The 27,793-nt window shown below is 38.2% G+C and overlaps 1 protein-coding gene and 1 long non-coding RNA gene across 14 annotated transcripts in view; one reads left to right on the forward strand and one right to left on the reverse strand.

Moving 5' to 3' along the window:
• The window catches only part of gtdc1 (glycosyltransferase-like domain containing 1), a 406,530-nt gene that overhangs the window by 103,056 nt on the left and 275,681 nt on the right, over positions 1-27,793 (forward strand). For all 13 annotated transcript variants that reach the window (XR_011356672.1, XM_069935027.1, XM_069935022.1 and 10 more), the window contains one exon: positions 5,356-5,565. Coding sequence is in view for 12 of the 13 variants with exons in the window: in XM_069935027.1 (XP_069791128.1) it covers positions 5,387-5,565 (179 nt within the window). In the remaining variant the exon portion in view is untranslated. The remainder of the gene's footprint in view (positions 1-5,355; positions 5,566-27,793) is intronic.
• LOC138761975 (uncharacterized) overlaps positions 1-27,793 on the reverse strand; it is a 46,099-nt gene that overhangs the window by 4,071 nt on the left and 14,235 nt on the right. The window contains exon 4 of the long non-coding RNA XR_011356674.1: positions 279-352. This is a non-coding gene — a long non-coding RNA (uncharacterized lncRNA). The remainder of the gene's footprint in view (positions 1-278; positions 353-27,793) is intronic.

Here is a 27,793-nt window from a genome sequence, read left to right on the forward strand (position 1 = left end):
TCTTGGCTGTCTGCCCTCTCCCCTATCATTTCTCAGCTTCTTTCTCTCGTACCTGTATCGTACCTAATACTTCTTGCCTGTTAGCTTGTGCTCCCTCCTCTCCGTCTCCCACCTTTTTATTTAGACTATTTATAGTAATTTTCAGGTTCCTGATAAATAATTCAGGCCCAAATAATTTGTTCCCTTTTACTTCCTATGGGTGTTTTGTGACTTGTTCAGTTTCTCCAGCCGTGAAATAATTATTTTTCTCCAACTCAAACTTGTGCCTGCTGACCTACCCAAGTTCTTGAGTCATCGACAAATTTTAACTTCTCTACGAGGCAATCTGAAGCTTTTGGGGATATTTTCTTCTCTGTTAAAGGCACAATATAAATAGTTCTTTTTAAAATCAGTTAATAATCAGATTTTCCTTACATGGCATGATGGAAGAAAATAAAGGAACTGTGCCATGGGAACATGAAAACTCTTTGATAATTTCTGTAAATACTCCAATTTGCTTAATAAATTGAGTTGAATAGTACTTTAATTTGATCACTTCCGTGATAGGGGACCAGTCACAAACAGCATAATGAGGTTTCCTGAGGATCAAAGGACAGGAATCTCTCAGTGGCTATACATCCTACGTTGCCTGTGTAAATCCTTAGGTATGCAAAATCATGTGCTTTGGTTTTAAGATATTTTCGCCTGAGGCAATAATGATACTTCATTGTGGACTTGTTTCACTGACAGAACCAAGCAGTTTTGAAGAGGGTAATATCACATGAATCCATGTCATCAACATGAAGGTTTGATTTAACTATTGTAATTGATTTCTCATGATGGGTATTTTATTAAAATAGGATGATAAGAGCAAACTTTAAAGCAAATTTCTCAGACTTTGCACAGTATAGTAATGTGTGCATATATTCAAACAACATCCGGTCATCCTGCTGACACTGATGGAAAGTTATGTAACTATAGGATTTCCAGATGAAGTATGTGGGTGGTTGGCTACTATTTAGCCACCAGACATTCTTTTTCTAGTTATCCAAAGCATCTATCACTATGACTTTGTGCAACATTGATCTCAAGCAAAAATAAAAGTTGTCACAATAAGATGGGAAGTATAATTTTTTTTTCCTATGCTTGGTATAAATAATGAGGACAAAATGTATGTGCATTCTCTTTCTCTGTTTCTTTGTCAGAGCAATTAGTTCTCATATAAAAACTGTTGGATTCTGGGAATGCATTAACTTTATTTGCCACGAATAATTTTCAGGTTGTTATTTTATGTTTTGAAAATAACCCATGTTCCTGGGCTTTTTAAAAAAATATTATTTGAGGGAGCCTCTGTTATTGCCAATGATATATCATAAATGTTAGATATTGAACCATTATAGAAAGGTTGTAAATTAAAAATTACATCAATCGAATTCTTGTCAGTCGTCTTAGGAAATGTATGTAATTGAGATTTTAAAAGATCTTTAATCTGAGGATAACGAGAAAATGAGAATTTGATAGACCGTATTAACTGAAAGTTGTTCAAAGGATGCAAGACACCCCTTGACAAATAAATCTTTTAAACATTTAATGCCCAATCTATACCATTCTTTAAAAGATGCATCAATCCTAGAAAATTTAAAGAAATAATTAGAAAAAAAATGGCTAGAAAGAGAATATCTCATTAAACTAAAATATTTTCTAAATTGTTTCTATATCCTCAAAGTATGTTTAACCACCAGATTATTAGGTAATTTGTTTTAAGATCTAGGAAGAGAGGATCCAAGAAGAGAAATGAGAGAAAATTTTATAACAGAATAAGATTCCAAAGTGACCCATATTGGACAATCTTCACTGTTAATATATTATAACCAGATTTCGTATATTGACTGCCCAATAATAAAACTTAAAGTTTGGCAAGGATAAACCTTCATTCTTTTTACATTTTTGTAAATGGACTTTATTTAGGTAAGGATGTTTATTTTTCCATATATAAGATAATATTGAGTCAAGGGAATTAAAAAAAAGACAAGAATAAAAACTGGCAAAGCCTGAAAAAGTTTTAAAGATTTAGGTAATATATCCATTTAAATAGAGTTGATTTGACCAACCACTGATAAAGAAAGGGGCATCCAATTTGATAGCACCCCTTTCGTGTGTTTGATTAAGGTGAGAAAATTTTCTCTGTATAAGTTTTTATGGGTCTTCAGCTTTTAATTTCTGAAGAAGCTTGGAATGTAATTTTCAACTTGGTTAATACCTCTTCGTTATGTACACCCCACTCTCTCCTACAATTTAAAGTAGTCCTTAGGGCTCACATGTCCAAAGTCAAACAATCTCGTTTTTATGCAGATGTATCTCCTCGTTGTGGAAATGTAACAATGGAGATGCTTCATTAATTCATATGATCTGGACAAATCAGAGACTTGAGAAATACTAGAATGAAGTATTTCAAACTTTCTCTGCACTTTTTAAAGCTAATTTTAAACCTAATCCCTTAACTGCTTTATTTGGTATTGTTGGAGAGAGTGCCATAGCTTTGACAGCATCTGATCTGCATGTATTAGCTTTTCTCTTATGGCTAGGCGGGCAGTGTTGCTCAGATCGAGGTACGTTACCTCACCTAATCATGCTCAATGGCTACATGACGTCATGTCATGTTTAAATTTAGAGAAGATTAAATGCTCAATTACCAACTTAAATTCAAATTTTCAAACACTGTGAGGATCCTTTGTGAATTACTTTTATAATCTTTGATTTGTTATGAAGGTAGAACTGTTGACTAATGAGGTAATTTATCAGTCTGATAAGAATTCTGTCTTCCTTTTATTCTGGCCAAAAACTTCTTTCTTGGTAGTGGATTTAGGTTTTCCTTTTTTACAATAAAATAAGAGCAATATAATTTGTTTAAAATGTGGAGTACATTGGATGAAATGATATCATTTAAGTGCAATGTTTTTTTTTACTTTTAACATGTGTAAAAAGTATGTACTCTGTATTTTTGGATGCAAAATTTCAATATTAATAAAAATATTGAAAAAGAAAGAACACCAGTTGAACTGATGGCATTGAGGGATATTTTTGCACAGGATCAAGTGACAACTAAAGGAGCAAAAACAAAAAAAAAAGCTTGAAGGATATTTAAACTGACTGGCGGGAAGAGATCAATCATTTTAAAATCTGTGATTAGAATTGGTATTATTTTGAAGCAATGATGAATTTAAAAATGATCATTATTAAAGGGATGTTTCATTTTTCTAATTTTATATGGACCATATTCAAAATGGACACAATCTACTTGGGCTCTAACTAATATAACTCAGCCATGTAGTTGATTCTTCGAAAATACAATTTCATGCAGCAAAATGCTTTTTAAAAATTCCATAAAAATGATGGTGACTGATATTTATAATTATACAACTTTTACCTGAATTATGAAATTCATCCCTTATACAATAACTGTAGGGTACAATATGATCGCTTTAATAATATAGCATGATTAATTTAAGTACTATATCAGAGGAATTCACTGACTAAAGTAATCCTTGGGTGCATCGCTTATCATCATACACACCTGCAAGTTAATTACTGTTTTTTTATGAGGTAAGACAGGACTGTAATCGAATAACACTTTTCTGTGGAACTATTGCATTTAAAGTAATGGGCCATGCCATATCAGTGTTATGTAAGGATATAAATCATTTTTACAACACAATAATATTTTAAATCTCTTTGTAAATGCACATTTAACTCAGAAGTCTGTGTGTGTGTTCGTGCACACACATTCATTAGTGCCTGTGCACACCAATCTGGGAGGGAGGCGAAGGGAAAGGGACTACACATTCAGCAAGGGTGTGCAATTAATATTGTTCAATAAAAATGCCATTATGATGATATTTTCATGAGCTTTTGTTTTGCATCACAGACCAAGGGTTCTCTTGTTTAAGTTGGCACCTGTTTAATTTTGTATTTCTTTTTCACTTGGACTTCAACAAAATTATTAAGCAAACACCTGTTCTGAAATGGTAACTGTCAATGCACATCATCACATACTTTAGGTTTATATGAGATTAATAGCAGTAAATAGGTTGGAAGACATTTTAAACAACTGCACAGCCCTTCAGATCAGTAGTGGACAATACAGGGGGTCATCAAGTAACTTTATTGGTGTAATTCTTCCCCTACCTGTTATTGTTAGAAATACAGAACTGAAATAAAAAAAAGTTGCTGCTTTTAATTGATTGTGCAGTTGAGGGGCTGGAGGGGAGGGGGGGAAATGTAGATAAGGATATAATTTTTGAGATGTCCATGAGTTCTATATTCATTGAACTCTAATACAACATTTTTTATTTAAAATGCTGGAGAAACTCTGGTCTTTTCAGCTTCTATAGGAGACAAAGTTATATTACTAATGTTTTGGGCCTGAGCCTTTCTTCAATGAAAAAAAAACAGAATAAATCAGAAGCAGGAAATCTTAGAATTCAGACATTGCTGGCTGGGGGGAGAATTCCAGACCAACAAATGGTGTCAATTGGATATGATAAGGAAGGAGGTAAGAATTTATCATGTTTGTGCAGAAGGACACAGAATGGAGAGAAAGATCTTGGGGAAGGCAATGGTAAAAGAAGAGTTTGGGGTTTTAATGAAAGTCAGAGAAGTCACTAGTAATCCCATCCAGTTGGATGGTGCCCAGTCAGAAGGTGAGGTGTTGGGAAAGAAGAGGGGAGGATTTTAATGAAAGTCAGAAAAGTTGGAGGATGAGATGTTGTTCCTTCAATTTGCAAGTGATCTCAGGTAGTGCATGAGACCATAGTCAGACATGTCAGCAAGGGAATGTGATGGAGAATTGAAATGGGTGTCGACTGGGAGATCCACACTGGGGTAGCAGACAGATCTGAAGTGCTCAACAATGTGATCTCTCAATCTGCATCCAGCCTTTCCAATGTAGAGGAGAGCACAGTTGTCACACCAGATGCAGTATTGCTTCACTAGGAAGGACTGTTAGGACCCCTGAATAATGGTCAGTGAGGAGTTGTAGGCAAATTGGAGCATCTCCTTGGTCACGGGTGGGTCTCAAGGGAAAATTGGTGGGGAGGGAGGAACAGACGAGGGAGTCATGGAGGGAGTGGTCCCTACAGAATGTTGTGGAGTGTGTTTCACTCTTAAAAAAAAAACTAGGGAAAAACTGGTATATATTGCATTAACGTTCTGAAGCTCATCTTGTGATGTGACATGCTTTTACTTGCTTTCCAAAATGTGCCTTTGTTTTATAAGTTGAGTGAGAAATAACAATTGCTGTCCAACTTGTATAAAATGAACATTTCCCTATCAGTTGCAATCACAGCTAATTTAATTTTTTTTATATTTTACTCATAGATACTTATAATGTGAGCTCACTCGTATCACTATGAGTGTCCTGATCATTGAAGCCTTCTGTGGGGGTTCCCATAAACAGCTGCTTGACCTACTTCAAGAGGAGATTGAGGGATGTTCCGTCTTTACCTTACCAGCTAAAAAATGGCATTGGAGATCTCGTACTGCTGCTCTGTATTTCATGCAGGCCATACCACCCAGTGAAAATTACAGGTATGTGAGCAAAGAGGAGGGCTGTAAAACCCTAATTAGCTTTTATGTGGCTATTATGTAGAAGAGTCAGACAATACCCCCATGCATTTTACAATGCATTATTGACCCATTCTTCAGCATTAATATTGTGCTGTAGAATTTATACCCAAACCTGACACTTCCTCTAATATTCAAATATAATTATCTAAGGACAAAGGAAGTTGGTTATTTCTGTTGTGCTTTTGACATAAAACAACACATCATCAAGTAAATGTCTTTTATACCCATGTATCATTGTAATTGAATTTTAAACACTTGTTATGCTATTTACTCTGGGCACTAAATTACAAACCAGATATATAAGGAGTGCTGATGATGTCATATGGGAACAGACTCGGTGGGGATATTGAGCCTGACCTTGTTGGAAAGCTGAATTAATATATGCAATTGAAATGACAAGTTTCTTGAAGACCCCCGGGTTAATGATCAAGTCATTTGTTGTTAATTTGGCTCCATATGCTGTCGGGCTGAAGCATTCTCCCTTCATGTGATGATGTAATCAGACTATACTGCTTAAGTGGAAAACACTTCACAGTGGAATAAAAGAAACAAAGATATGGAGGAAATGTTTCCTTCTGATGTACATCAATAGCATTGTTACAAATGATCAAAAAAATTACAAATTGAAATTACCACATTATAATGGTTGGCTTTGTTGTGAATGTAATCGCTCATCAACTACCTGTGAGCACTCTGTTACAATATGAACCCCTGTTTGCACAAATGCAAACTGAAATCACAATAATTGAATCCCATAAACTTTAAAATGGATGCACAATGGCATCAAATTTTGGCTGTCCATGTTAATTATGACATCTTTTAAAAATCTCTATTTGTGGTGGCATATGTTTTTTGAGCTGTAATATGTGCTGTGCCCTATTCCAGTAGTTCATTATTGACCTCCACCTGGAGCTAATTTAACTTTAAGTTAACCAGATGTAGCTTCTGAGAATTACCATTCTTCTTAAAGCAAAGTTTGAGTCCTATTCTTGTTTAAGTTTGTCCAGAGAGTCTTGTGAACTTAACATTGTGCTGGGTTTCATTGAGATTAGTGAATGCAATTTTGTGCCAAGCAGCATTAACAGTTTGAAAATAAATGGAAAACATCAAGCAAAAGAAATAATTTTACAGATGTTACAAAGCAAACAGATCAAGTCTATGTGAACAGCATTGAACAATACTTTGTATCAAGTAAGTTTTTTTCTGTTCACAGTAATTTTGTCCAATTAACATGTCAGAAATTTAATTGCTTAAATTTATTTCTTTACCATTCACCAAAGCTATCTGGCTCCTTTTGTGAATCCCTGCTGTGACAAAGTGCAAGGGCGCCATTGGTTGATGATATTTCCATTCTGAGCAAATAACAGCCTTGTCTCATTTGATATTTTCTCAACCTAACTTGGATGAGATTTTTTTTTAAAAGCAAGCTTTTTATTATTCAGAACAAAGTGATACAATCAGTGTTTTGATTTGATGAAGCTTTGCAGCAATTGAGACTTTACAACTCCCAAAGCCTCTTTTTCAAAGTAGCTAACATATTGAGGAAGTAGTTCCTTGATGAACAAGGGAAATATTTCATCTGGTTATTCTGTGTCATAGTATTTTTAAGATCAACATCCACAGTTACATTACCAGAAAACACTTGAAGATAACATTTACCTTCAAAGATATTTCTGGTCTCATCATTGCTCAGGTGATTGATATCTGCCACGTCAGCATTAGAGCTGAGGTAGAAGGCAGCACTTTCCTCTCTGGGGATACAGAAAGTAGTACTGCTTTGGGCAATACTAATGATCCTGGGTGAAAAGATAGAAGCAGGTGCATCACTGAAATGGGAAATCTCAGCAGGTCATGCAGCATCCATAGGAAGTAAAGGGGAACCAACATTTTCGGTTTGGGGTCTCCTGATGAATCGTTGGTTCCCCTTTACTTCTTATGGATGCTGCATGACCTGCTGAGTTTCTCCAAAGCAATTGTATATTGCACTGGACCATAGCACCTGCTTGCTTTAACACTGTACATCACTTGATTGGCTCTGTTGTCATGTGCAGGTGAATAAGCTGTTGACACCTTCATGCATACTTTAACACAAAGTATTGCTGCAAGCAAGTAATTTATGAGAGAATTGGAATCCATGATAGGAAAGGAATGAGGAAGTGATCTGTGCTCAAGATTTTAATCTCATTAGGAGAAATTTGATAATTGGGGGCTGTTCCCCCCCCCCCCCCCCCCACTTCTGTCCCTTCGCATCAAGTAATGCTGTAGTGGTCTAAAATGTTTATAGAGGATACACGATGGGGGGCAGTGGTATGTGTATGTGAAGAATCGAGGCCAAGTGGTGTGTCTGCTTTGTACCATGGGTGTTGTATTCTTTTCATTGTCGCTTGTTAAAATTTCTTCTGAATAGTTTCTTTAAGAAATTTGTTTTATTGGCATAACAGAGCCAGACGTGCTAGTGGAAAGCTCCAGTCCAAGTTTCAGTTATGTCGCTTTGCTTGCTGCTCAGACTGCTTTGCTGATTGTGTTGGTTATTTGTGTCTTTCAAAGATTTAATTTAAAAAAAATACTTAGATAATTTAAAAAAAAATCTCTGGTCCATCAGTCTTTTACTATTTAAGCACCTCTTACAGCAGACAGATAGATCTGATAATAAATTGGATTACTGCATGCTCAAGCTATATAATGTTGCTGCATGCTGGGTCACTGGTCAGTCATTGGAAATATGGTGGTTTATATTTCTGGGAGGTTGGGCTCCCGATATACCTTGTATAAAATTGTGTATGATCCATTCTTCCATGCACCTTGTTTTGGCCTGAATTACTCCTGGGGAAGACCTCCTTTCTGCAGGTTAAGCTTATCTTAAATCAATCTCAACAAATCTGTGAGATATAACTGGATTCAGAATATGCCACCCAATCATTCCAGCAGCAGTCTTTCACTTCAACATCAATTGCGTTTTCTCGAACCTCTCTTCCTGTATGCTGATCAGGCATTGTTGGGTTGATGGTAATACTTTGTATTCTTGTCATTTGCAATGAAACGGAACTCAACTAGGCCATAATAGCAGCACGGATGTACAGTATGTCAAAGGTCTTTCTTTTTTTTGGTAATTTTTTATTTATCACACTATGAACCATATCAACCAAAATATGTACAGATATTTCTCATTATATATACACAGTGACATTTTCCCCCTTTTCTCCCCCTTCCCCCCCCTCCAAAACCAATAAATATTAAACATACAAAATACAATAAAAACATAAAACAACATCTTCACACAAAGGAAAAACAAACAAGAAAGATGTGTAATCTACTTTTACACATTAAATCTAATAGTTTTTATCATCTCATTTTAGGAGGTGGAGGTCCGAGGCAGGCTCTTTCTGTTACGTTTCATGTATGGTTCCCAAATTTGTTCAAACAATGTAACTTTGTTTTTTAAATTATATGTATTTTTTTTCCAATGGAATACACTTATTCATTTCCGTGTACCATTGCTGTATTCTCAGGCTCTCTTCCATTTTCCAAGTTGATATTATACATTTTTGTGATACTGCTAAGGCGATCATAATTAATCCTTTTTGTGCTTTATCCAATTTGAGACCTAATTCTTTACTTATGTTATCTAAAAGAAAAAAATTCTGGATTTTTTGCTATGTTGTTTTTTGTGATTTTATTTATTATCTGATTTAGTTCTACCCAAAATGTATTAACTTTTGTACATGCCCAAATTGCATGTATTGTTGTTTCCATTTCATTTTTTACAGCGAAAACGCCTATCCGATATTGTTGGATCTTATTCTTTTAATTTTTGAGGAGTGATATATAGCCTGTGTAACCAACTATACTACATCACATGTAACCTTGTGCTTATTGTATTCTTCATAGTTCCAGAACATAACTTTTCCCATTGTTTCGTTCTTTATCTTTATATTTAAGTCCTTTTTTCACTTTTGTTTGGGTTTATACCTTATTTCATAATTTTCCTTGCCTTGTAGCTAACCCTAACCCTAACCCTAACCCTAACCCTAACCTCACTGACAAAAGGCAAAGGAGGAAAAACCCAACACCCAACCCCAACCAACCAATTTTCCCTTGCAACCGCTGCAATCGTGTCTGCCTGTCCCGCATCGGACTTGTCAGCCACAAACGAGCCTGCAGCTGACGTGGACTTTTTACCCCCTCCATAAATCTTCGTCCGCGAAGCCAAGCCAAAGAAGAGCTTAATGTACATATTTGTTATAAATCTTTTAATTATCATTGTGTCTGTAATCACATATTCAAAGCTGCTTCCTTCTGCTAATCTCAATCTGTTTCCCAATTTGTCCTTTAAATAAGCATTGTACCGTGATATTCCAAATTTGTCCTTCAACTGTTCAAATGTTAATGAATTATTTCCCAAAAAACAATTTTCTATTCTTTTGATTCCTTTTCTCTTCCATTCTCTAAAGGAAAGGTTATCTACTATAAAAGTGATTAGTTGATTTTTCGTCAATAGCATTTTTGGTATTTGGTAATTATTTTTTTTCCTTTCAACGTGTATCTTCTTCCATATATTAAGTAAATGATGCAATACTGGTGAGCTGTTATATTGCACCAGCTTGTCAAAGGTATTTCTCTTCTTTAGGAGTTCAAAGCTTATATCTGGATAAATGAAGATTTTTTGCCCTTTATACTCCAGTGGTTTGTTGCCCTCTCTTACTTTTTCCATTGTCTTCTCCAGTACCTTTTCTCTTGTAGTATATCTTAGGAATTTTACTACAATAGATCTTGGTTTTTGTTGTGGTTGTGGTTTAGGGGCCAATGCTCTATGTGCCCTTTCTATTTCCATTTCTTGCTGTAGTTCTGGACATCCTAGGGCCTTAGGGATCCATTCTTTTATAAACTCCCTCATATTCTTGCCTTCTTCATCTTCCTTAAGGCCCACTATCTTTATGTTATTTCTTCTGTTATAATTTTCCATTATATCTATTTTTTGGGCTAGTAATTCTTGTGTCTCTTTAGTTTTTTTATTAGATTCCTCCAATTTCTTTTTTAAGTCTTCTACCTCCATTTCTGCTGCTACTGCCCGCTCTTCCATCTTGTCCATTTTTTTCCCCATTTCTGTTAAGGTCATATCCATTTTATTTATTTTCTTTTCTGTGTTGTTTATTCTTCTTCTTAAATCATTGAATTCCTGTGTTTGCCATTCTTTAAATGACTCCATGTATCCTCTAACAAGAGCAAGTATATCCTTTACCTTGCCTTTCCCTTTATCTATTTCACTGTATTCTTCCTCTTCTTCTTCCTCTAGGTTGGCCATCTGTTGTTTCTTTGCTGCACTTTCCTCCTCTTCTTTCTTGTTTCCATTGTCTTCTGTGGTCTCTTCTTGCTGCAGGTGTTCTGCAGCTGTCGTTGCCGGCTGTGGAGATCGACTCCCCAGCTGGTCCCCCCTCCCGTCGGTGTGTTTTTTTTCATGCGCGGTTGCGCACTTTTACTCGGCTCTGTGAGCCATTGTTGTAGTTCTTTTTCTACCGACCTGAGGTAGTGGGGTCTTCTCTCCACAGCGGGCCTCTTCGGACAGGTAAGGCCTTCACCTTTTTCCTCCGTTGTCTTCTCTTCCTCTCTTCTTTCCGTTGGTTTTGATTTTTCTCCTTTTGTCTCCATCTTCTTTCCACCTTTATACTCACTTTTCTTTAACTTGTATTTCTGTGCCTTTGTATTTTCTCTTGTTTTTCCCGACTTTTCTGGAGAGGGCTGGAGTTCACCGTCCGGCCACTACTCCATCACGTGACTCCTCGATCGTCAAAGGTATTTCTGAAGTTGTATTCAACTCCTTAAAATTAAAAACTCCTTAAAATGTTATATTCGCAATAACATCATTTATTTAGTCAGGATTTTCTTTTCTAGGTAGGCAAGATTAGTCAATTACCTTAAGGAGTGATTAGAAGGCACATTGATTTCAGCCTGTGTCATCTGCTAGTTTTCCCTTTGGGAATGACTTGATTATATCTGTTACAAAAACAAAGTTTCAATGTATCTGCTTGCGATAGCCTAATACAGTGTGCCGAACCAAGGAAGATTTGTGCTTGTTCTGTTTTTACAGTGGTCACTTTTTTGTAAGTGTGCGTGATTTGTTTGTATAAATTCCTGGAGATACCCTCCTGCCTCTAATTAGTCAATTTGATCCAACAGTCTGTCTTCCATTTTTGATAATCGCATCTTCAGTGATTGCATAACTAAAACATGAAATTATTCTAAGGAAATGCAGGCAATAAAACTGTTATAATACTTCAGATTGCCTGATGATTTGTTTTTTTTTCTAAATTGGATAAAATATAAAGGAAATAATTTGTGAATTTGAGAGACTTTAGATTAATCCTGGAGGTTTGGCAATCTATTACAGGCTAAAAAAAATGTTGCAGCCCACTTCAAAGCAGTGATCACCAGCATGCAATGCTTAACATCATTTTGGGCAACATCCAACCACATATACGTTCATGGTCCCATAATTATTCACTTGCTGTGAGAAAGTTCACAGCAATTTAGTGTGATGGGGTTGTGCTATTATTAATCTTTAGATTAACATTATATATTTCTTTAAAAATACCGTGGGTGGACAGGGAAAGACATTTATACACACAAACAATTTTGAGAGACAAAGTGTCTGCTAATTCATTATTCATTGAAGCTGTATAAATGACAATAAAAGTCAGAAGTGATTCTCCATCAAAACTAAAGACAATGGTGCTTGCTGAGAGAGGCATCTGTTCAAACAAGCAAACTTTTGCTTCAATGACCAGTGTAGAGAGTACAGAAACATCTGCCATGACGTATACTTTTGAAGTGGTGTGGAGAAAATGAAACTTTAAACAGAACATTAAGCATCATTTCATGTGATTACAATGGCAGGAAGGCATCTTTAATATTGCACCATTTTCATCTGAAGTCAGAAATGCAGTAGCCTTCAGTGAGAGAGTTACTGTTGTGTTGTATTCTACTTGTCATCGGAAGTACACAGAGTCAGTGGTTTTGAAGAGAAAGTCACAAGTCACTTCACTTCTCTTAGTCAAAAGAGGGCAGTTCTATCATATCCTTTTTTAAATGGTCACTTCATGTAACCCTTGCCTGGGGTTGTGAACTTGTGTGTAAAATAAAAGTTCTGCAACCTACATGCAAGAGAGGAGAATTAGAAAAAGAAAGTAATTTGTATGAAGAAATATTTATCTGAAAGCAAATCTATAAGAATTAGTGAGTTTGAGAACTTTTGAACAGCAGTTTGAAGACTGAGTTTCAATGCAAAAGATTTCTAAGACTGAAATTTAAAATTATCTCTTCAGAATTATGCCTGAACTGTAATATGCACCACTTGTACATAGTGCGGTTATGTTTAGAGTTAAGTAAGATTTTGTATTAATTAATAGTTATCAGTAAAAATTCTTTGAAGATATCATTGTCCATGGGTAAATATACTTTGTGTGTGTGTGTGTGTGTGTGTGTGTGTGTGTGTGTGTGTGTGTGTGTGTGTGTGTGTGTGTGTGTGTGTATAACACCAAAATCCTTACAGCTTAGCCACAATTCTCAAAATTCACAGTTCAGTCTTAGAAATCCTTTGTTAAAACTCAGGCTTTTAAGTGGATGTTCAGAAGTAATTATGAAGGAGATGAGAGACTGAGTGATCAGACTTCCAAAAACTCTCAAATCCTCATTAAGTTGCTTCCAGAGAAATGTTCTTTCATACAAATGATTGTCATAACTACCCTCTTCCTTACATCAAGGAAATGAAGTGACTTCCATGATGCTTCCAAAACCATGGTCAGTTGAAATGACCATCATAATAGTCATGATCCAATGCAGGAATTTGCCTGCTTTCATATGGGTCATTCAAAATGACCATTACTTTTCAATAACTCCCCTAACAAGGAGAATTAGCAGAAATATCCATTTCCACAATGAGTCATTCCACATCTGTGTTTTTCAGTTGACTGGCTAATCAATACTAAGTTCTCTTTCTACAAGTATCCCAATCACATGACTCATCTCACCATCTGTTTTCCTCTAATAAAACAAGCATTGTTCTTTTGTTCTAAGTTGAGAGCATCACTTTGTTTATAGTTTGGACCCAATGGTACCAGCAGCCTGCAGAATGTTGTGAAAACTATGAAGCCTGCACCAACCCCAAAATGAAACAGGAGCTTATTGACATACACATGATACAGTATGCATATGTACTGAAATTCTCGTTTCATGAAGCTAGACTGATACAGGTATACTCCGCTTTATGTAAATAAAGCGTTCCTATAAAACCCATTCATTACTATTGGAGGCTATTTTCATAACAGCAAAAACCCATTCAAAACACATTCAAATCCTTTTGTAAAAGTGAAGACAAGTTTCTTCATATAAATAAAATTGGTAAAATGGGTTTACCTGTGCTTATAAAGAAAGACTATAATAGTAAACTAATTGATTTGAATTACAAGGGATAATAAATACATAAAATATATGTAAATATTCACTGCAATCCAAAATAGAAACAGCTGTTTTGTGATGTTGGAGCAACCTACTAAGAGGAAGTTCAAGAGTTGGATAGCTGTTGAGGCGGAGGGAAAAAAAAAACTATTTTTGAACCAAGAGGTGCTGGTCTACAGGCTTTACCTTCTGTCCAAAGGTAGCAGTGAGAAGAGATGTCCAGGGTGGTGTAAGTCTTTTATGATGTTGGCTACCTTCTTGAGACTGTGCCTCACATAGATGTTTGCAATGAATAGGAGTTCAGAGACAGTGATGGAGCTGACTATGTTTACAACCTTCTCTGTTCCTAGGCAGTCAAATTCCCAAACTAATCTGTGATGAAACCAGCTAATATACTTTCCACAGTACATCTGTGAAATTTAATAGCATATCTGCCAAATCTCCTCCGAGGAAGTACAGGTGTGCACCGCTTAATGTTCACGATATGTTGTGTGAAACTGTGCATTATGCGTTGTAGACATTGTGTGAACACTATATTACAGTACATTTCTCTGTATCGGAAATGGTTGGGACTGGACATTTTTCAGTTATTGGGTTTTTATGGTAATCAGAACAATGGCTTAAAGCAGCTCAGTCACATCAGCAGAATACTTGTATCAGCGGTTAAACAATTAAAAAAAAACCAATGGCAAGCTTTTCCGGCATGAAATAATGTTCAATACGTACCAAAAACAACTTGATCTTTGCTTACAAAATAGGATAAATGCAGCACCAAACACTAGAAATTCTCCTAGATGGCTTTTTCAATTGTTTCCTCCAGTGCCACCTGTGTTATTAACAATGTTTTTTGTCTTAAAAGTCTCTGATTTTATAAACTAACATGATTCTAGATCTGCTACGAATGCACACTGCTGTCTTCTTTTTCTTTGGCTTGGCTTCGCGGACGAAGATTTATGGAGGGGGTAAAAAGTCCACGTCAGCTGCAGGCTCGTTTGTGGCTGACAAGTCCGATGCGGGACAGGCAGACACGGTTGCAGCGGTTGCAGGGGAAAATTGGTTGGTTGGGGTTGGGTGTTGGGTTTTTCCTCCTTTGCCTTTTGTCAGTGAGATGGGCTCTGCGGTCTTCTTCAAAGGAGGTTGCTGCCCGCCAAACTGTGAGGCGCCAAGATGCACGGTTTGAGGCGTTATCAGCCCACTGGCGGTGGTCAATGTGGCAGGCACCAAGAGATTTCTTTAGGCAGTCCTTGTACCTTTTCTTTGGTGCACCTCTGTCACGGTGGCCAGTGGAGAGCTCGCCATATAACACGATCTTGGGAAGGCGATGGTCCTCCATTCTGGAGACGTGACCCATCCAGCGCAGCTGGATCTTCAGCAGCGTGGACTCGATGCTGTCGACCTCTGCCATCTCGAGTACTTCGACGTTAGGGATGAAAGCGCTCCAATGGATGTTGAGGATGGAGCGGAGACAACGCTGGTGGAAGCGTTCTAGGAGCTGTAGGTGGTGCCGGTAGAGGACCCATGATTCGGAGCCGAACAGGAGTGTGGGTATGACAACGGCTCTGTATACGCTTATCTTTGTGAGGTTTTTCAGTTGGTAGTCTTTCAATAACTCCATCACACATTTTCACAGTGTTGTCTATAGGCGCTTTTTCTGCAGTGTTAACCAAGTAATCTTCATGCAGTACATGAGCAAGTCAGTTTTTTTTCCAACTTGTGAAGTCACGTTGGCGTTATAAAAAAAGATTGGTTTTTGGATATTTTCAGAACTTGGGATATAGGGAAACTTACTGTATATACTTAGTAAAACAATATGGGATACAGAATTTATGATAAGATGTTTAATTTTTTTCACTTTTTAAATGTTTATTAACCAATACCACATACAATTTAACAAAGGGGTTCACAATCATCCACATCATTGTTCTCAACTTCCTCATAATGTTTTACCAGAAGAGTTTAGAGTTGAATAACCTCTATTGATTGTTTTTGGAAGTCTGATCACTCAGTCTCTCACCTCCTTCATAATTACTTCTGAACATCCATTTAAAAGCCTGAGTTTTAACAAAGGATTTCTAAGACTGAACTGTGAATTTCCAGTATTGTGGCTAAGCTGTAATGATTTTGGTATTACACACACACACACACACACACACACACACACACACACACACACACACACACACACACACACAAAGCATATTTACGCATGGACAATGATATCTTCAAATAATTTTTACTGATAACTATTAATTAATACAAAATCTTACTTAACTCTAAACATAACCCCACTCTGTAATGCCTGAAGGACCTGGCTGAGGCTCTTCTTGGGAAGGTGTTGGCTTCTTCAGGAATATGCCTAGTGTTGTTTGCCTAGTTTGCTTTCCTTTTCTTCATAAATTTCTTTATATGCAGCAAACACTTCATGAATGTTCCTCTCTATCAGTGAAAAAGTTCAGCACTCTTCAGCAACCTGTTAAGGTCTGTAAATAATTTGGCTAAACCCTTAACAATGAATCTCTTCTGCACCTGTTCTTCTCCTTCTGCAGTTTCCTTTTCCATTGCCTCTTTTTCAGTTCTGGTTATGTCCACTACATCCCATTCTTGTGTTCTCCAATCGGGATTTCTGACTGAACTTCAATATAACCCTAGTGGACCACACATGTTCCCTGATTGGACGTTAAGCGGTGCACACCTGTTGAGCATTTATGTGTCTTCTTCATGGTGACCTCATAGTGTTGGCTCCAAGAGCAGTCTTCTGAAATATGGACTCCTAGGAACTTGAAGATTCTGACTCTCTCCACCTCCTTCTCATCTCTGTAGATGGATTTGTGGTGCCTTGGGCTCTCCAAATTAACAATCAGTGCCCAAGTCCTAAGAGACACTATATAGTAGGTAAAAATGACAATTAATTTGCATATAGTTACATCCCACAAACAATAAATGATGTTTATTGTCATATACATTGTACAATGTACATGAGCACTAAAATTCTTTGTTGCTGCAGCTGATCAAGTACTTTGCAGGTTAATTGGCTGCTGTAAATTGCCTGAAATGTGCCTATTAGTGGTAGAACCTTGGCTGAGTTGAAGAGAATATATGAAGAATAAAGGTGGGATCTGTCATGATAATGAATATGTATGAGATGTACCGGAAGTCACTTGGTATGAGGGAGAGATAAGAACACAAGCAGGAGAACAAAGGAAACCGGAGAATAAAAAGACACTAAGAAGTTTACCTGATAAATTTGTGTTTAATGTTTTATTAACTTCACATTTCGGGCCACAAATGTGACATTGGCGACGAGGATGAAAGAAGCTTGAAGAAAATTAAAGACTAAACAAGATTACAGAGGTTTACAGACAACTTCAAGGTGATAAGAAATTTCTCTGTGACTCAGTACTTTTGGGGCTGGAATATTTCCTCATGGCTGGTGCAAACTGTGACTTTCTAACACATAGTGGAATTGCTCATTTTGACCCGACTGGTGATGCAAGCACTGTAAGTGTGAAGTGGAAGGCATGGCTGGAAGAATTTGAATCCTACGCCGACAGTCGTGGCCTATTTCTAAATACCGGTACAGTTGAACAAAAAGCGCAGAGAAGGGCGTTACTTCTTTTCACCGCAGGACCCTCAGTTCGGGAAACATTTAAGACACTTTTGAATACTGGAAGGAAGGATGAGTACTAGAAAGCGGTAGATGCATTAAATGCACACTATGTAGTGACACCGAATGCTACATTTCAACGCCATTTGTTTCGGAGAACGAGACAAGAAGATGGCCAGACAATTGCTCAGTACGTGACGAGACTATGCCAGCTAGCTGTTGGATGCAATTACGTGCCAGCTGATTTGGACAACCAATTATTGGATCAAGTCGTACAGCACTGCAGATCAGATAAACTCAGAAGACGTCTACTGGAAAGAGGGAGTGAGTTGGAACTCACCGATGCTTTAACCATTGCTGCTGCATTAGAGGCTGTTGAAGGGCAATTTCATACCATGACCCTGAAAGACAACTCAAGCCAGCAAATTAAGAGGCTCTCACATCGCCATAATCAGCCAAGATATACGTTGACACAGGACGTGGAGTGTTATCGATGTGGAAACCGAGGTCACTTTGGAAAAGACCCATATTGCCCGGCCAAAGGCAAAGTTTGCAGAAAGTGTGGAGGTAAGGACCACTTTGCAAAGAAGTGCAAAAGCAAGTCCAATGCAGACCAGAAGAGGAAGAGTACAACTTCCAAAGGCAAAGCCTGGGGGAAAGGAAAGTATCCTGGAAAGAAAGATACCATTCGCCAGATAGACGGTGACGATGATGATACCCAGGAGGAACAGAGTTGTTACCAATTTACGTTGAATGAAGTACGTCATGAGAAGGTCCCAGTGATCATTGGTGGAGTGACAGTGCAGGTCATTGTAGACTCAGGCAGTGACAGTAATGTGATTGATCAACATTTATGGGAGAAGTTGAAAAGGAAAAAGATCATCTGTACCTCAAAGAAGTGTTCCAAGAAACTATATCCATACACAGCAACCAAGCCATTGCAGACCATTGGATGTTTTACTGCAACTGTTGAAGCTGGAGATAAGTACACCGAAGCAGAGTTTATGGTCATAGAAGAGAGGGGAGAACCATTGCTGAGTAGAAGCACAGCGCAAGACCTGGCAATACTTCATATTGGAGCTTGTGTCAATTCAATTCAGTCATACGAGGATATGAAGCAAGAATTCCCCGCAGTCTTCCATGGAGTAGGAAAGCTGAAAGGTCGACAATTGAAGCTAGCGGTAGATGAAACGGTCAAACCCAAGGCACAACCAATGCGCCGAACTCCGTTTAGACTTCGTGGGAAAGTCGAAGCCAAAATTAAAGAATTGATGGAACAAGACATTATTGAACCGGTGGAACATTCGACACAATGTGTCAGCCCAGTAGTGATTGTGCCCAAACCAAAGGGTGACATAAGACTATGTGTTGACATGAGAATGGCCAATGAAGCTATAATTAGAGAACGACACCCTATACCAACAGTGGAGGAAATACTTCAAGAACTAACTACCAGCAAGGTATTCTCAAAAATTGATCTGAAATGGGGCTATCATCAATTAGAGCTGGATCCAGGTTCCCGAGATGTAACTACATTTGTGACTCACTGTGGATTGTATCGTTACAAGAGACTAACATTTGGAATTAATGCAGCTTCGGAGATCTACCAGTATGAAATCCATCGAGTGATTCAAGGCATTCCTGGAGTTGCCAACATTTCTGATGACATCATAGTCCATGCACCAATGAAGGAAGAGCATGACAAACGGTTGAGGCGTGTACTATCTAGACTACAGGAGGCAGGCCTTACCGTGAAGGGAAACAAGTGCCAGTTCGGTGTGTCAGAAATGGACTTCATGGGACACAGACTTACACGGAAAGGACTAAACCCTGCAGAGGCCAAGGTGAAAGCTATTGCAGATGGACGTGCACCTCAGAACGCAACAGAGGTGAGGAGTTTCCTAGGATTGGTCAATTTTTGTGCAAAGTTCATTCCTAATTTCGCTACAGTGGCAGAACCACTAAGGAAACTAACCAGGAAAGGAGTACCATTTCATTTTGGATCTGAGCAGAAGAAAGCATTCACAGCGCTGAAGCAAAGCCTGACAGATGCAAAAACTCTTGGATATTATGATCCGGCGGCATCAACCAAAGTTATAGCGGATGCCAGCCGGTTGGTTTAGGAGCCATGTTGGTCCAGATGCATGATGGAGGACCAAGAATCATTGCCTATGCCAGCAGATCGTTATCAGATGTGGAAAGAAGATACTCTCAGACAGAGAAAGAAGCACTCGGACTTGTATGGGCCTGTGAGAGGTTCCATGCATATTTATACGGCATTGAATTTGAACTCATCACAGATCATAAGCCATTAGAGGTGATCTATGCACCTAGATCCAAACCATGTGCCAGAATAGAGAGATGGGTACTCAGAATACAACCCTACAAATATAAAGTAATCCACATTGCAGGGAAAGCAAACATTGCAGATCCGCAGTCCAGATTGGTGAAGGATGGAGGTCCACAATCCAAGTCAGAATTGGGAACTGAAACAGAGAGCTTTGTACGCTTCGTAGCTATTCAGTCGACACCGAAAGCTGTGACTACGAAGGAGGTCGAGAGAGAATCCGAACATGATCCAGAACTCATGGAAGTAAGAGAATGCATACAGAGTGGACAATGGGACAAGTGTACTCACAAGGCTTACATTCCCATTAGAGCGAACTTTGTTGCATCGGACAGTGTGTATTAAGAGGTTGCAGATTGGTGATTCCGCAAAGATTGAGACCGAAGATCGTATCCTTAGCGCATGAAGGACACCTAGGTATTGTTGGTACCAAGCAGAACCTCAGGACCAAGGTATGGTGGCCAAGTTGTGATAAAGACGCAGAGAAATTTGTTAAAACTTGTCACGGATGTCAAATCACAAGTAGGAGTAATCCGCCAGAACCGATCCGGAGTATGCAACTCCCAACAGGACCATGGATCGACGTAGCTGTTGATTTTCTTGGACCTTTACCGACGGGTGAATCAATTATGGTAGTGATAGATTACTACAGCAGATACTATGAGTACGTGGTGTTGAAGTCCACAACCACTGAAAAAAAACAATATAAGCGTTAGCAGAGATGTTTGCAAGATATGGATTACCTGTTACATTATACTCTGACAATGGTCCACAATTCATTTCAGAGACATTTGCAGAATACATGAGGACCACAGGTATCCACCATCATAAAGTAACTCCGAAATGGCTGCAAGCCAACAGAGAAGTAGAGAGACAAAATCAGTCCATTGAAAAACGATTGAGGATTGCACACGCAGAAGGACAAAATTGGCAAGAAGCATTGCTATCTTATGTGGCTGTCTATCGAGCAACGACTCATGCAACCACTGGAAAAAGTCCTGCAGAAGCATTTTTTGGGAGAAAAATCCGCACCAAAATGCCAGAAATAAAGGAAATCCGAGACGACCAGGAGATGAGGGACCACGATGCTGAAAAGAAAGGTGCAGCAAAGCTGTACACAGATTCGAAACGTGGAGCCAAGTACTCAGACATCATGCCAGGAGATAATGTTCTAGTGAGGCATGAAACTGGTGGTAAGCTAGACACACCTTATTACCATCAACCCTATACTGTCGTATCCAGAAGTGGCAGTATGGTGACAGTCAAGTCTCTGACTGGAGTCCTGTATAAGAGAAATGTCTCAGGTGTAAAAAGGTACCAGTCCAGAGATACATCGAGTGAAGAGGTTGAAAGGCCAATACGAGATGCTGAAACTGAGAGACCTGATCATGTTCCAGAGGCAGTTACCAGCACTCCTGATGAAGTGACTAGAGCACCAGAAACACTCGAAGCCGTGGCGAGCAGTATTTCCGACGCTGAGAGTGGACAACCGAGAAGCGACGACAATATTGCAGGCAGGCCGAAACGAAACCGGAAAGTGCCCAAACGATACGAAGACTTTGTGCCATAGTTTTAATAAGAACTTTGGGACAGTATTTTAATCTTATATCATAAAGTGCATGTATGAGTGCTGTAGGAAGTAATTTTATGTAGTTGAGTTATAGTATTACCATTAGTTATGATGTTTGTATGTTTCCGAGGGATATTGGTAAATGAAGGTAAAGTTTATTTCTGATTAAAGGAGGGATGTCATGATAATGAATATGTATGAGAAGTACCAGAAGTCACGTGGTATGAGGGAGAGATAAGAACACAAGCAGGAGAACAAAGGAAATCGGAGAATAAAAAGACACTAAGAAGTTTACCTGATAAACTTGTGTTTAATGTTTTATTAACTTCACATTTCGGGCCACAAATGTGACAGGATCAACATCAGATCACTGTAAAATGGTTGATTGATGGTCAAGGTGTACTCAATGGGTCAAAAAGCCAGAAATATTGAGACAATAATGTGTTCAATACATAGGATGGAGTTTGGTCTCATGTTACTATGTATAATGCGGATTTGTTATCAAGTTAAACAAGTGAAACAATAAATAAAGTTTAATTTATTCTGCTTGAGTAAAATATGTCCTTCCTAATTCTTGAAAAAGAGTTTAATTTGCAGCTATTAGCCTTCTTACCAGTTTTGTCATGTGTTTCTAAACTAGTGCACCTTGGAGCCATTTTACTGCATATGATTTTGCAATCTTAATACCCCCTACCTACTTACTGCACTTTGGTAAACTGATGGAAAACTTCAAAAGAGCAAGTAGGTAAGATCGTATGGTACTTAACTTTTGAAGTAATCAGAATCCATGTAAATTTCCCAGTTAAGGCAATGTCCAAATGTTGCTTGTAAGTGGACTTTGAAAGTATTTCAAAGAATTGAGACATCATGTCTACCAAACTTTCCCCCAAATTCACATACAGTAATCATCATTCATGCTTAATTTCTACCCTTCCCCCACTTCCTGTAATTTTGGGGAGGCATCTATAATTAATATTTAAAGTGTGCTTGATTCAGAACAATTGTTTTAGCAGATTTAGTTTGCATTATCAATTACTGGTATTCAACTTTTCAATGTGAGTTGACTAATAGCAATGTGTGGGAGGGGGGAAAACCTATTATCACTGGACCATGCGCTTACTTACCATCACTCGTGCCCAAAGCAACCGTATTTTTGGCATTTATTTTAAAGATTGAACAGTTTTCAAAGTCTACTTTGCCAATCCTTGAATTTTAATTTGACATCAATACAATTTGACCTCGATGTCATCCCCTATGCAATGTGTATTTTGGGTACAATGTGAAAAAAAATTCAAGTGAAATACTGCGGTTATGGTTTTGAGGACAGTTTTTTTTCTTGTGGTGCTCTTATAGAATGACAGACCTCATCTCAGGAATTTGGGCATTGTATATTTGATTTATTTCTTTTCAGTTCAACAGGTAGGGACTTTTTTATACTTTGAAAATTGAGCTGTTACAGAACAAAGTTTGACTAAGAGAGAACACATGGTTCAAACCTTGAAAAAATTACAGAGAAATTTCCACAACAGAAATACCAGAAAACCACCAGGTTTAATAATGATTTCCTGTCATGAAATATTTTTGTCACATGTGTCTGCCCACTAACTTGGCAATACTATTTACTTTAACATTTTGTACTATGAAACTGCAGACAGATTAAGCTCAGGGATGTTGCTAGGTATTTGATAGGTTACAATTTTATTTTTGTTTCTTTTTTTAGTCACAGGGCTGTTTCACTAATTGCCACAGCAGCTTCTAAATGCATTATGTAAAGTAGCAGTATGATAGTGTTTTGCATTCATTGCATTCATTGTATTTATTTGATATTGAATGGCATCAACAAAGAATTAGGAGTCTGATTAATGAGGGGAAATTTCTTTATCTACCTGCTTCTTTGAAATCATTGTGAGCATTTGCAAAATGCGTAATTCCAGTTCCTTTTTGAGATGTATAAATTGATGGAAATTCTGACTGAAAAGATAGGTGAGAATGATTGAATGCTTAAAATTTCACACGGTTTATGAAAGACTATTTGCCTGAACAGAATGGCAAAGGGCTGACCTCACTGATTTTTGTGGGGTCAGCCCTAATTATCTATGCATGACAGAATCCTGGCCCAGATTCAATCTGTTAACAGGAACTCACCTAAGTGGGTAGGGACAGGCAGTTAATTGGCATGTCATCATTATTTAAAAGACTGTAGAATACACTTGGTTACATGAGGTGCCACAAATTGTTTACCATAACTCTTTACTAAGAATGCAACATAGTCGTTCATTCTTTCCAAATGGAAAACAAAGTACCAAACTAAAACTTGGTGGAGATAGTAGAGAGTGCTTATGTAAAGCTTGCCATAAATGATGTCCCATAGACATTTCTGCATGAAGTTCAAGTAAGACTACCCCAAAAATAGTTGTGCATCATGACAGATAGGAGATGAAATCTGTTGTGAATAGTGAGTTCAGGAATAAAATAAGAAGATAATTGCAGTTTAAGTTGGCACATTTCCATTGTATTTGTCTGACTGCAGGATATATACTTGGTCTGCAATTTGCAATTTAAATTTTTAATAAACAAACATGATTAAACTTATTGATATGTAAACTAAACGATTCTGAGGAAAGACCATGTCGAATTTTTCCATAAAAGAATGAGACCAGAATAATGCAGTTACTGATCTCCCTAATCTCTACGTTAGCAACATCTAGCTTTTAATGCAATTGGTTGGAGTTTGTGATACAGATAGAGCTAACGAAAAGTTTAAAAAAAAAGGAGAGAAGGTCAACAGCAGTGGTCACTGGAATGGCCAATGTGAGAGTGGTACATAGAAAGTGTAGAGAGTTGGAGGCTTTGTCTTGAGTAGCCCAATGTAGTAGAGAGTTGAAGGCTTTGGCGAGCAAATGCTGAGGATGTGCTACAGGTAAATAGTAAAACATTAAAGTCTGCAGTCACCATGGTTGAAGTAAAAACACAATGCTGGAGAAACTCAGCAGGTGAAACAATGTACTTTATATAGGAAAGATAAAGAAAGATAACCCTTTGAGCCCTTTATCAGGGTATCTTGATGAAGGGCTCAAGCCTGAAACATTGGTTTTGTATCTTTGCTGTATAAATTACACTGTTTGACCTGCTGAATTTTTTCAGCATTGTGTTTTTGCTACAGGTAAGGTCAAGTAAGATCTTTTCATAATAACCCAGAGTAGGCTGTGAAGATGGTAGCTAGGTCAGTGGTATGCTCCCATTGCAGGATTACAGGATAAGGATTCTTGATGACTATACTTGCAAGCTCCTTATACAAAGTGTAACAGGACTGGAGCTAGATGAACTCTGGGTCAGTTGGGAAGCAGAGGGATTGATAGAATCTAAAAGGAGACAGGGAGATAGTTGGCTGACTTTTAGGAGAGGGAAGAGGAACAGGCAGTCAGTGCAGAACACCCCTGTGTCTGTACCCCTCAGCAATAATAATACTGTTTTGCATGCTGTTTGGGGGGGGGGGCGGAGGGAGGGTGGTGGGAAATAATCTATCAGGAATAAATCGTAGTGGTCAGCTGTCTGGCAGAGTTTGGCCATTTTGGCTCAGAAGGGAAAGAGGGAGGAGAGGACCTTTAGTTATTTGGGAATTCTATGGTTAGGGAAACAGGTAGGAAGTTCTGTGCAGAAAATTGAGACACCTGGATGGTATGTTGCCTCCAAGGGGCCAGGGTCGCATCAAGTGGGAGAGTGAGCCACCAGATGTTATGATCCAATTTGCTGTCAATGAAACATAGATAGGAGTAGAGATGAGGTCCTGAAGAGGGAATATAGGGAGTTAGGAAGTAAGCTAAAAAGTAGGTTGTCACAAGTTGTAATCTCTAGATTGCTGGCTGTGCCACATGCCAGTGAGATCAGGAAAAAGGAAGTTATAGCCGATGAATAAATGGCTGAAGAATTGGGGCAGGGTTTCAGATTTGTGGATCATTAGGATCTCTTCTGAAGTTATGACCTGTATAAAAAGGACGGTTGCACTGGAACAAGAAGGGGACCAATATCCTGGCAGGTAGGTCTTGGTGGGCAGGTTTGCTCCAACGGTTGGGAACGGTTTAAACTAATTTGACAGTGGCATGGGAAGCAGAATGAGAGGGCAGAGAATGAAGTAGATGGTTGAAAAATTGATGCAATGTATATTCAGTTTGTGAGGAACAGGCCATGGGGAAGTATAAATGTAGTCATTTAAGCATTTGAAATGTATTTATTTCAATGCAGGAAGTATTAGGAATAAGGGTGATAAATTTAGAGCATAGATCAGTACATGGAATTACAGAGGCTGTTACAGAGACTTGGCTGACATAAGGATAGGATTATGTGATGCAGGTACTGGGATTTGGATTTTTTTATAAAGGTTAGGATGGGAGGTAATCATTGTATTGGGAGTAATCCCAAATAGCCATTGGAAGCTGATAAGTAGCAGATTTTTTGAATGGTGCAGAAATAACAGGGTTGCTGTTGTGGGAGACTTCAACTTCCCATATATTGACTGACACCTTCTTCCTGCAAGGAGGATAGGTGGGACAGAATTTGTCAGGTATGTACAAGGATTCCTGACACAGTATGTAGAAGTATGTAGACATGTCGTCCAGAGGAGAGGCCTTACTGGACCTAGACAAATGGTACACCTCTAGGTGGGGAAGCAATTTGGTGTTAGTGACCACAACTCCCTCACCTTTAGCATAGCTTTGGATAAGGATAGAAGTAGAAAAAAAAAGTGTTATCTTGGGAAAGGGTTAATTACAATGGGATTAGGCAGGAACTGGGGAGAGTAAACTGGATAGGTTTGTACCACTGAGACAGAAAAGATGGTTGGAAAAGCGAACAGTGGTTGAAAAAAAGAGGTGACACAACAGTTTAAGAGCAAGAAAGAAGCATGTAGAGGTTTAGGAAACAAAAGATAGGAAGGGCTAATGAAAATTATATGGTAGCCAGGAAGGCTACCTGGCTTAAGAAAGGACTTGGGAGAACTGGATGGGGAGCATGAGAAACTTTGGCAAGTAGGATTATGGAAAACCCTAAGGCAACATGCACCTGCAGGCAGAGGTGGTAGGAGAAGTCCTAAATGAATTCTTTCCTTCACTGTTCACTAGAGAGAGGGATTTTGGTCAATGTGAAGTCAGTACAGAACAAGCATATGCTGGAGCATGTTGAGATTAAGAAAGAGGAAGTGCAGTATATTCTTCCAAACATTCGGATTGATAAATTCACAGGACCGGACAAGATATACCCAGGTTACTACAGGAAGTGAGGGCACTGATTTCCAGCCTCCCTCTTCACGGGGGAGGTACTGGAGGATTGAAGAATGGCAAATATGGACTCCTTTTAAAAAAAAGTAATAGGGAGAATCCTTGGAATTTTAGACCAATGAGTCTTGCTTCAATGGTGAGAAAATTATTAGAGAGAATTCCTAAAGAGAAGATTTATGAGCATTTAAATAAATTTAATCTTATCAGCGATAGCATGGCTTTGTGAGGGGTAGGTCATGCCATTAAGGAAGTAACAAAAGAAATTCATGAACAGATAATATTGTGAATCTGGATTTTAATAATTTGACACAGTCTCCGATGGTAGCTCCTTCAGAAAGTCAGGAGCATATGTGGAATGAGAATTACCGTGCCTGCAGAGAGCAGAGGATAGTAGTTGATAGAACATATTTTGCCTTGAGGTCAGTGACCAGTGGAGTTTTGCAGTGTTCCTTTCTGAGACCCCTGCTCTTTGTGATTTTTATAAATAACCTGGACAAAGAAGTAGAAGAATGGGTCAGTAAATTTACAGATGACATGAAGATTGGAGGTGTTGTAGATAATTTAGAAGGTTGTCATAGATTAAACATGATACAGAATTATTTTATATTCATGAAATAAAACAGAAAATGTAGTATTACACAAATTTTCTGTTGGATGGCCATAAGGCAAAGAGTCACCATAAATATTGCCAGGCACCCCTTAAAGTAAGAGAATGAGAAGCAAAAGGGAGTCCCTTCAGAGTCGTTGAGTGTTTGTGGATTTGCCTCCATCATTCACACAGTCTCTGCAGCCACAAAGACTCCTGTCCATTGGCAATCTGAGTTCCAGATCCAAACTTCTGATATGATCAGGAAGACTTCAGTATCTGAAACATTTCAGGAGCTCATCTTGTCCTCATTTTCCTCTTGAATCCTAGTTCCAATACTTGGTTCCCATGAGTCAGT

Source organism: Narcine bancroftii, chromosome 4, assembly GCF_036971445.1.
Source record: "Narcine bancroftii isolate sNarBan1 chromosome 4, sNarBan1.hap1, whole genome shotgun sequence".
NCBI classification, from domain to species: domain Eukaryota; kingdom Metazoa; phylum Chordata; class Chondrichthyes; order Torpediniformes; family Narcinidae; genus Narcine; species Narcine bancroftii.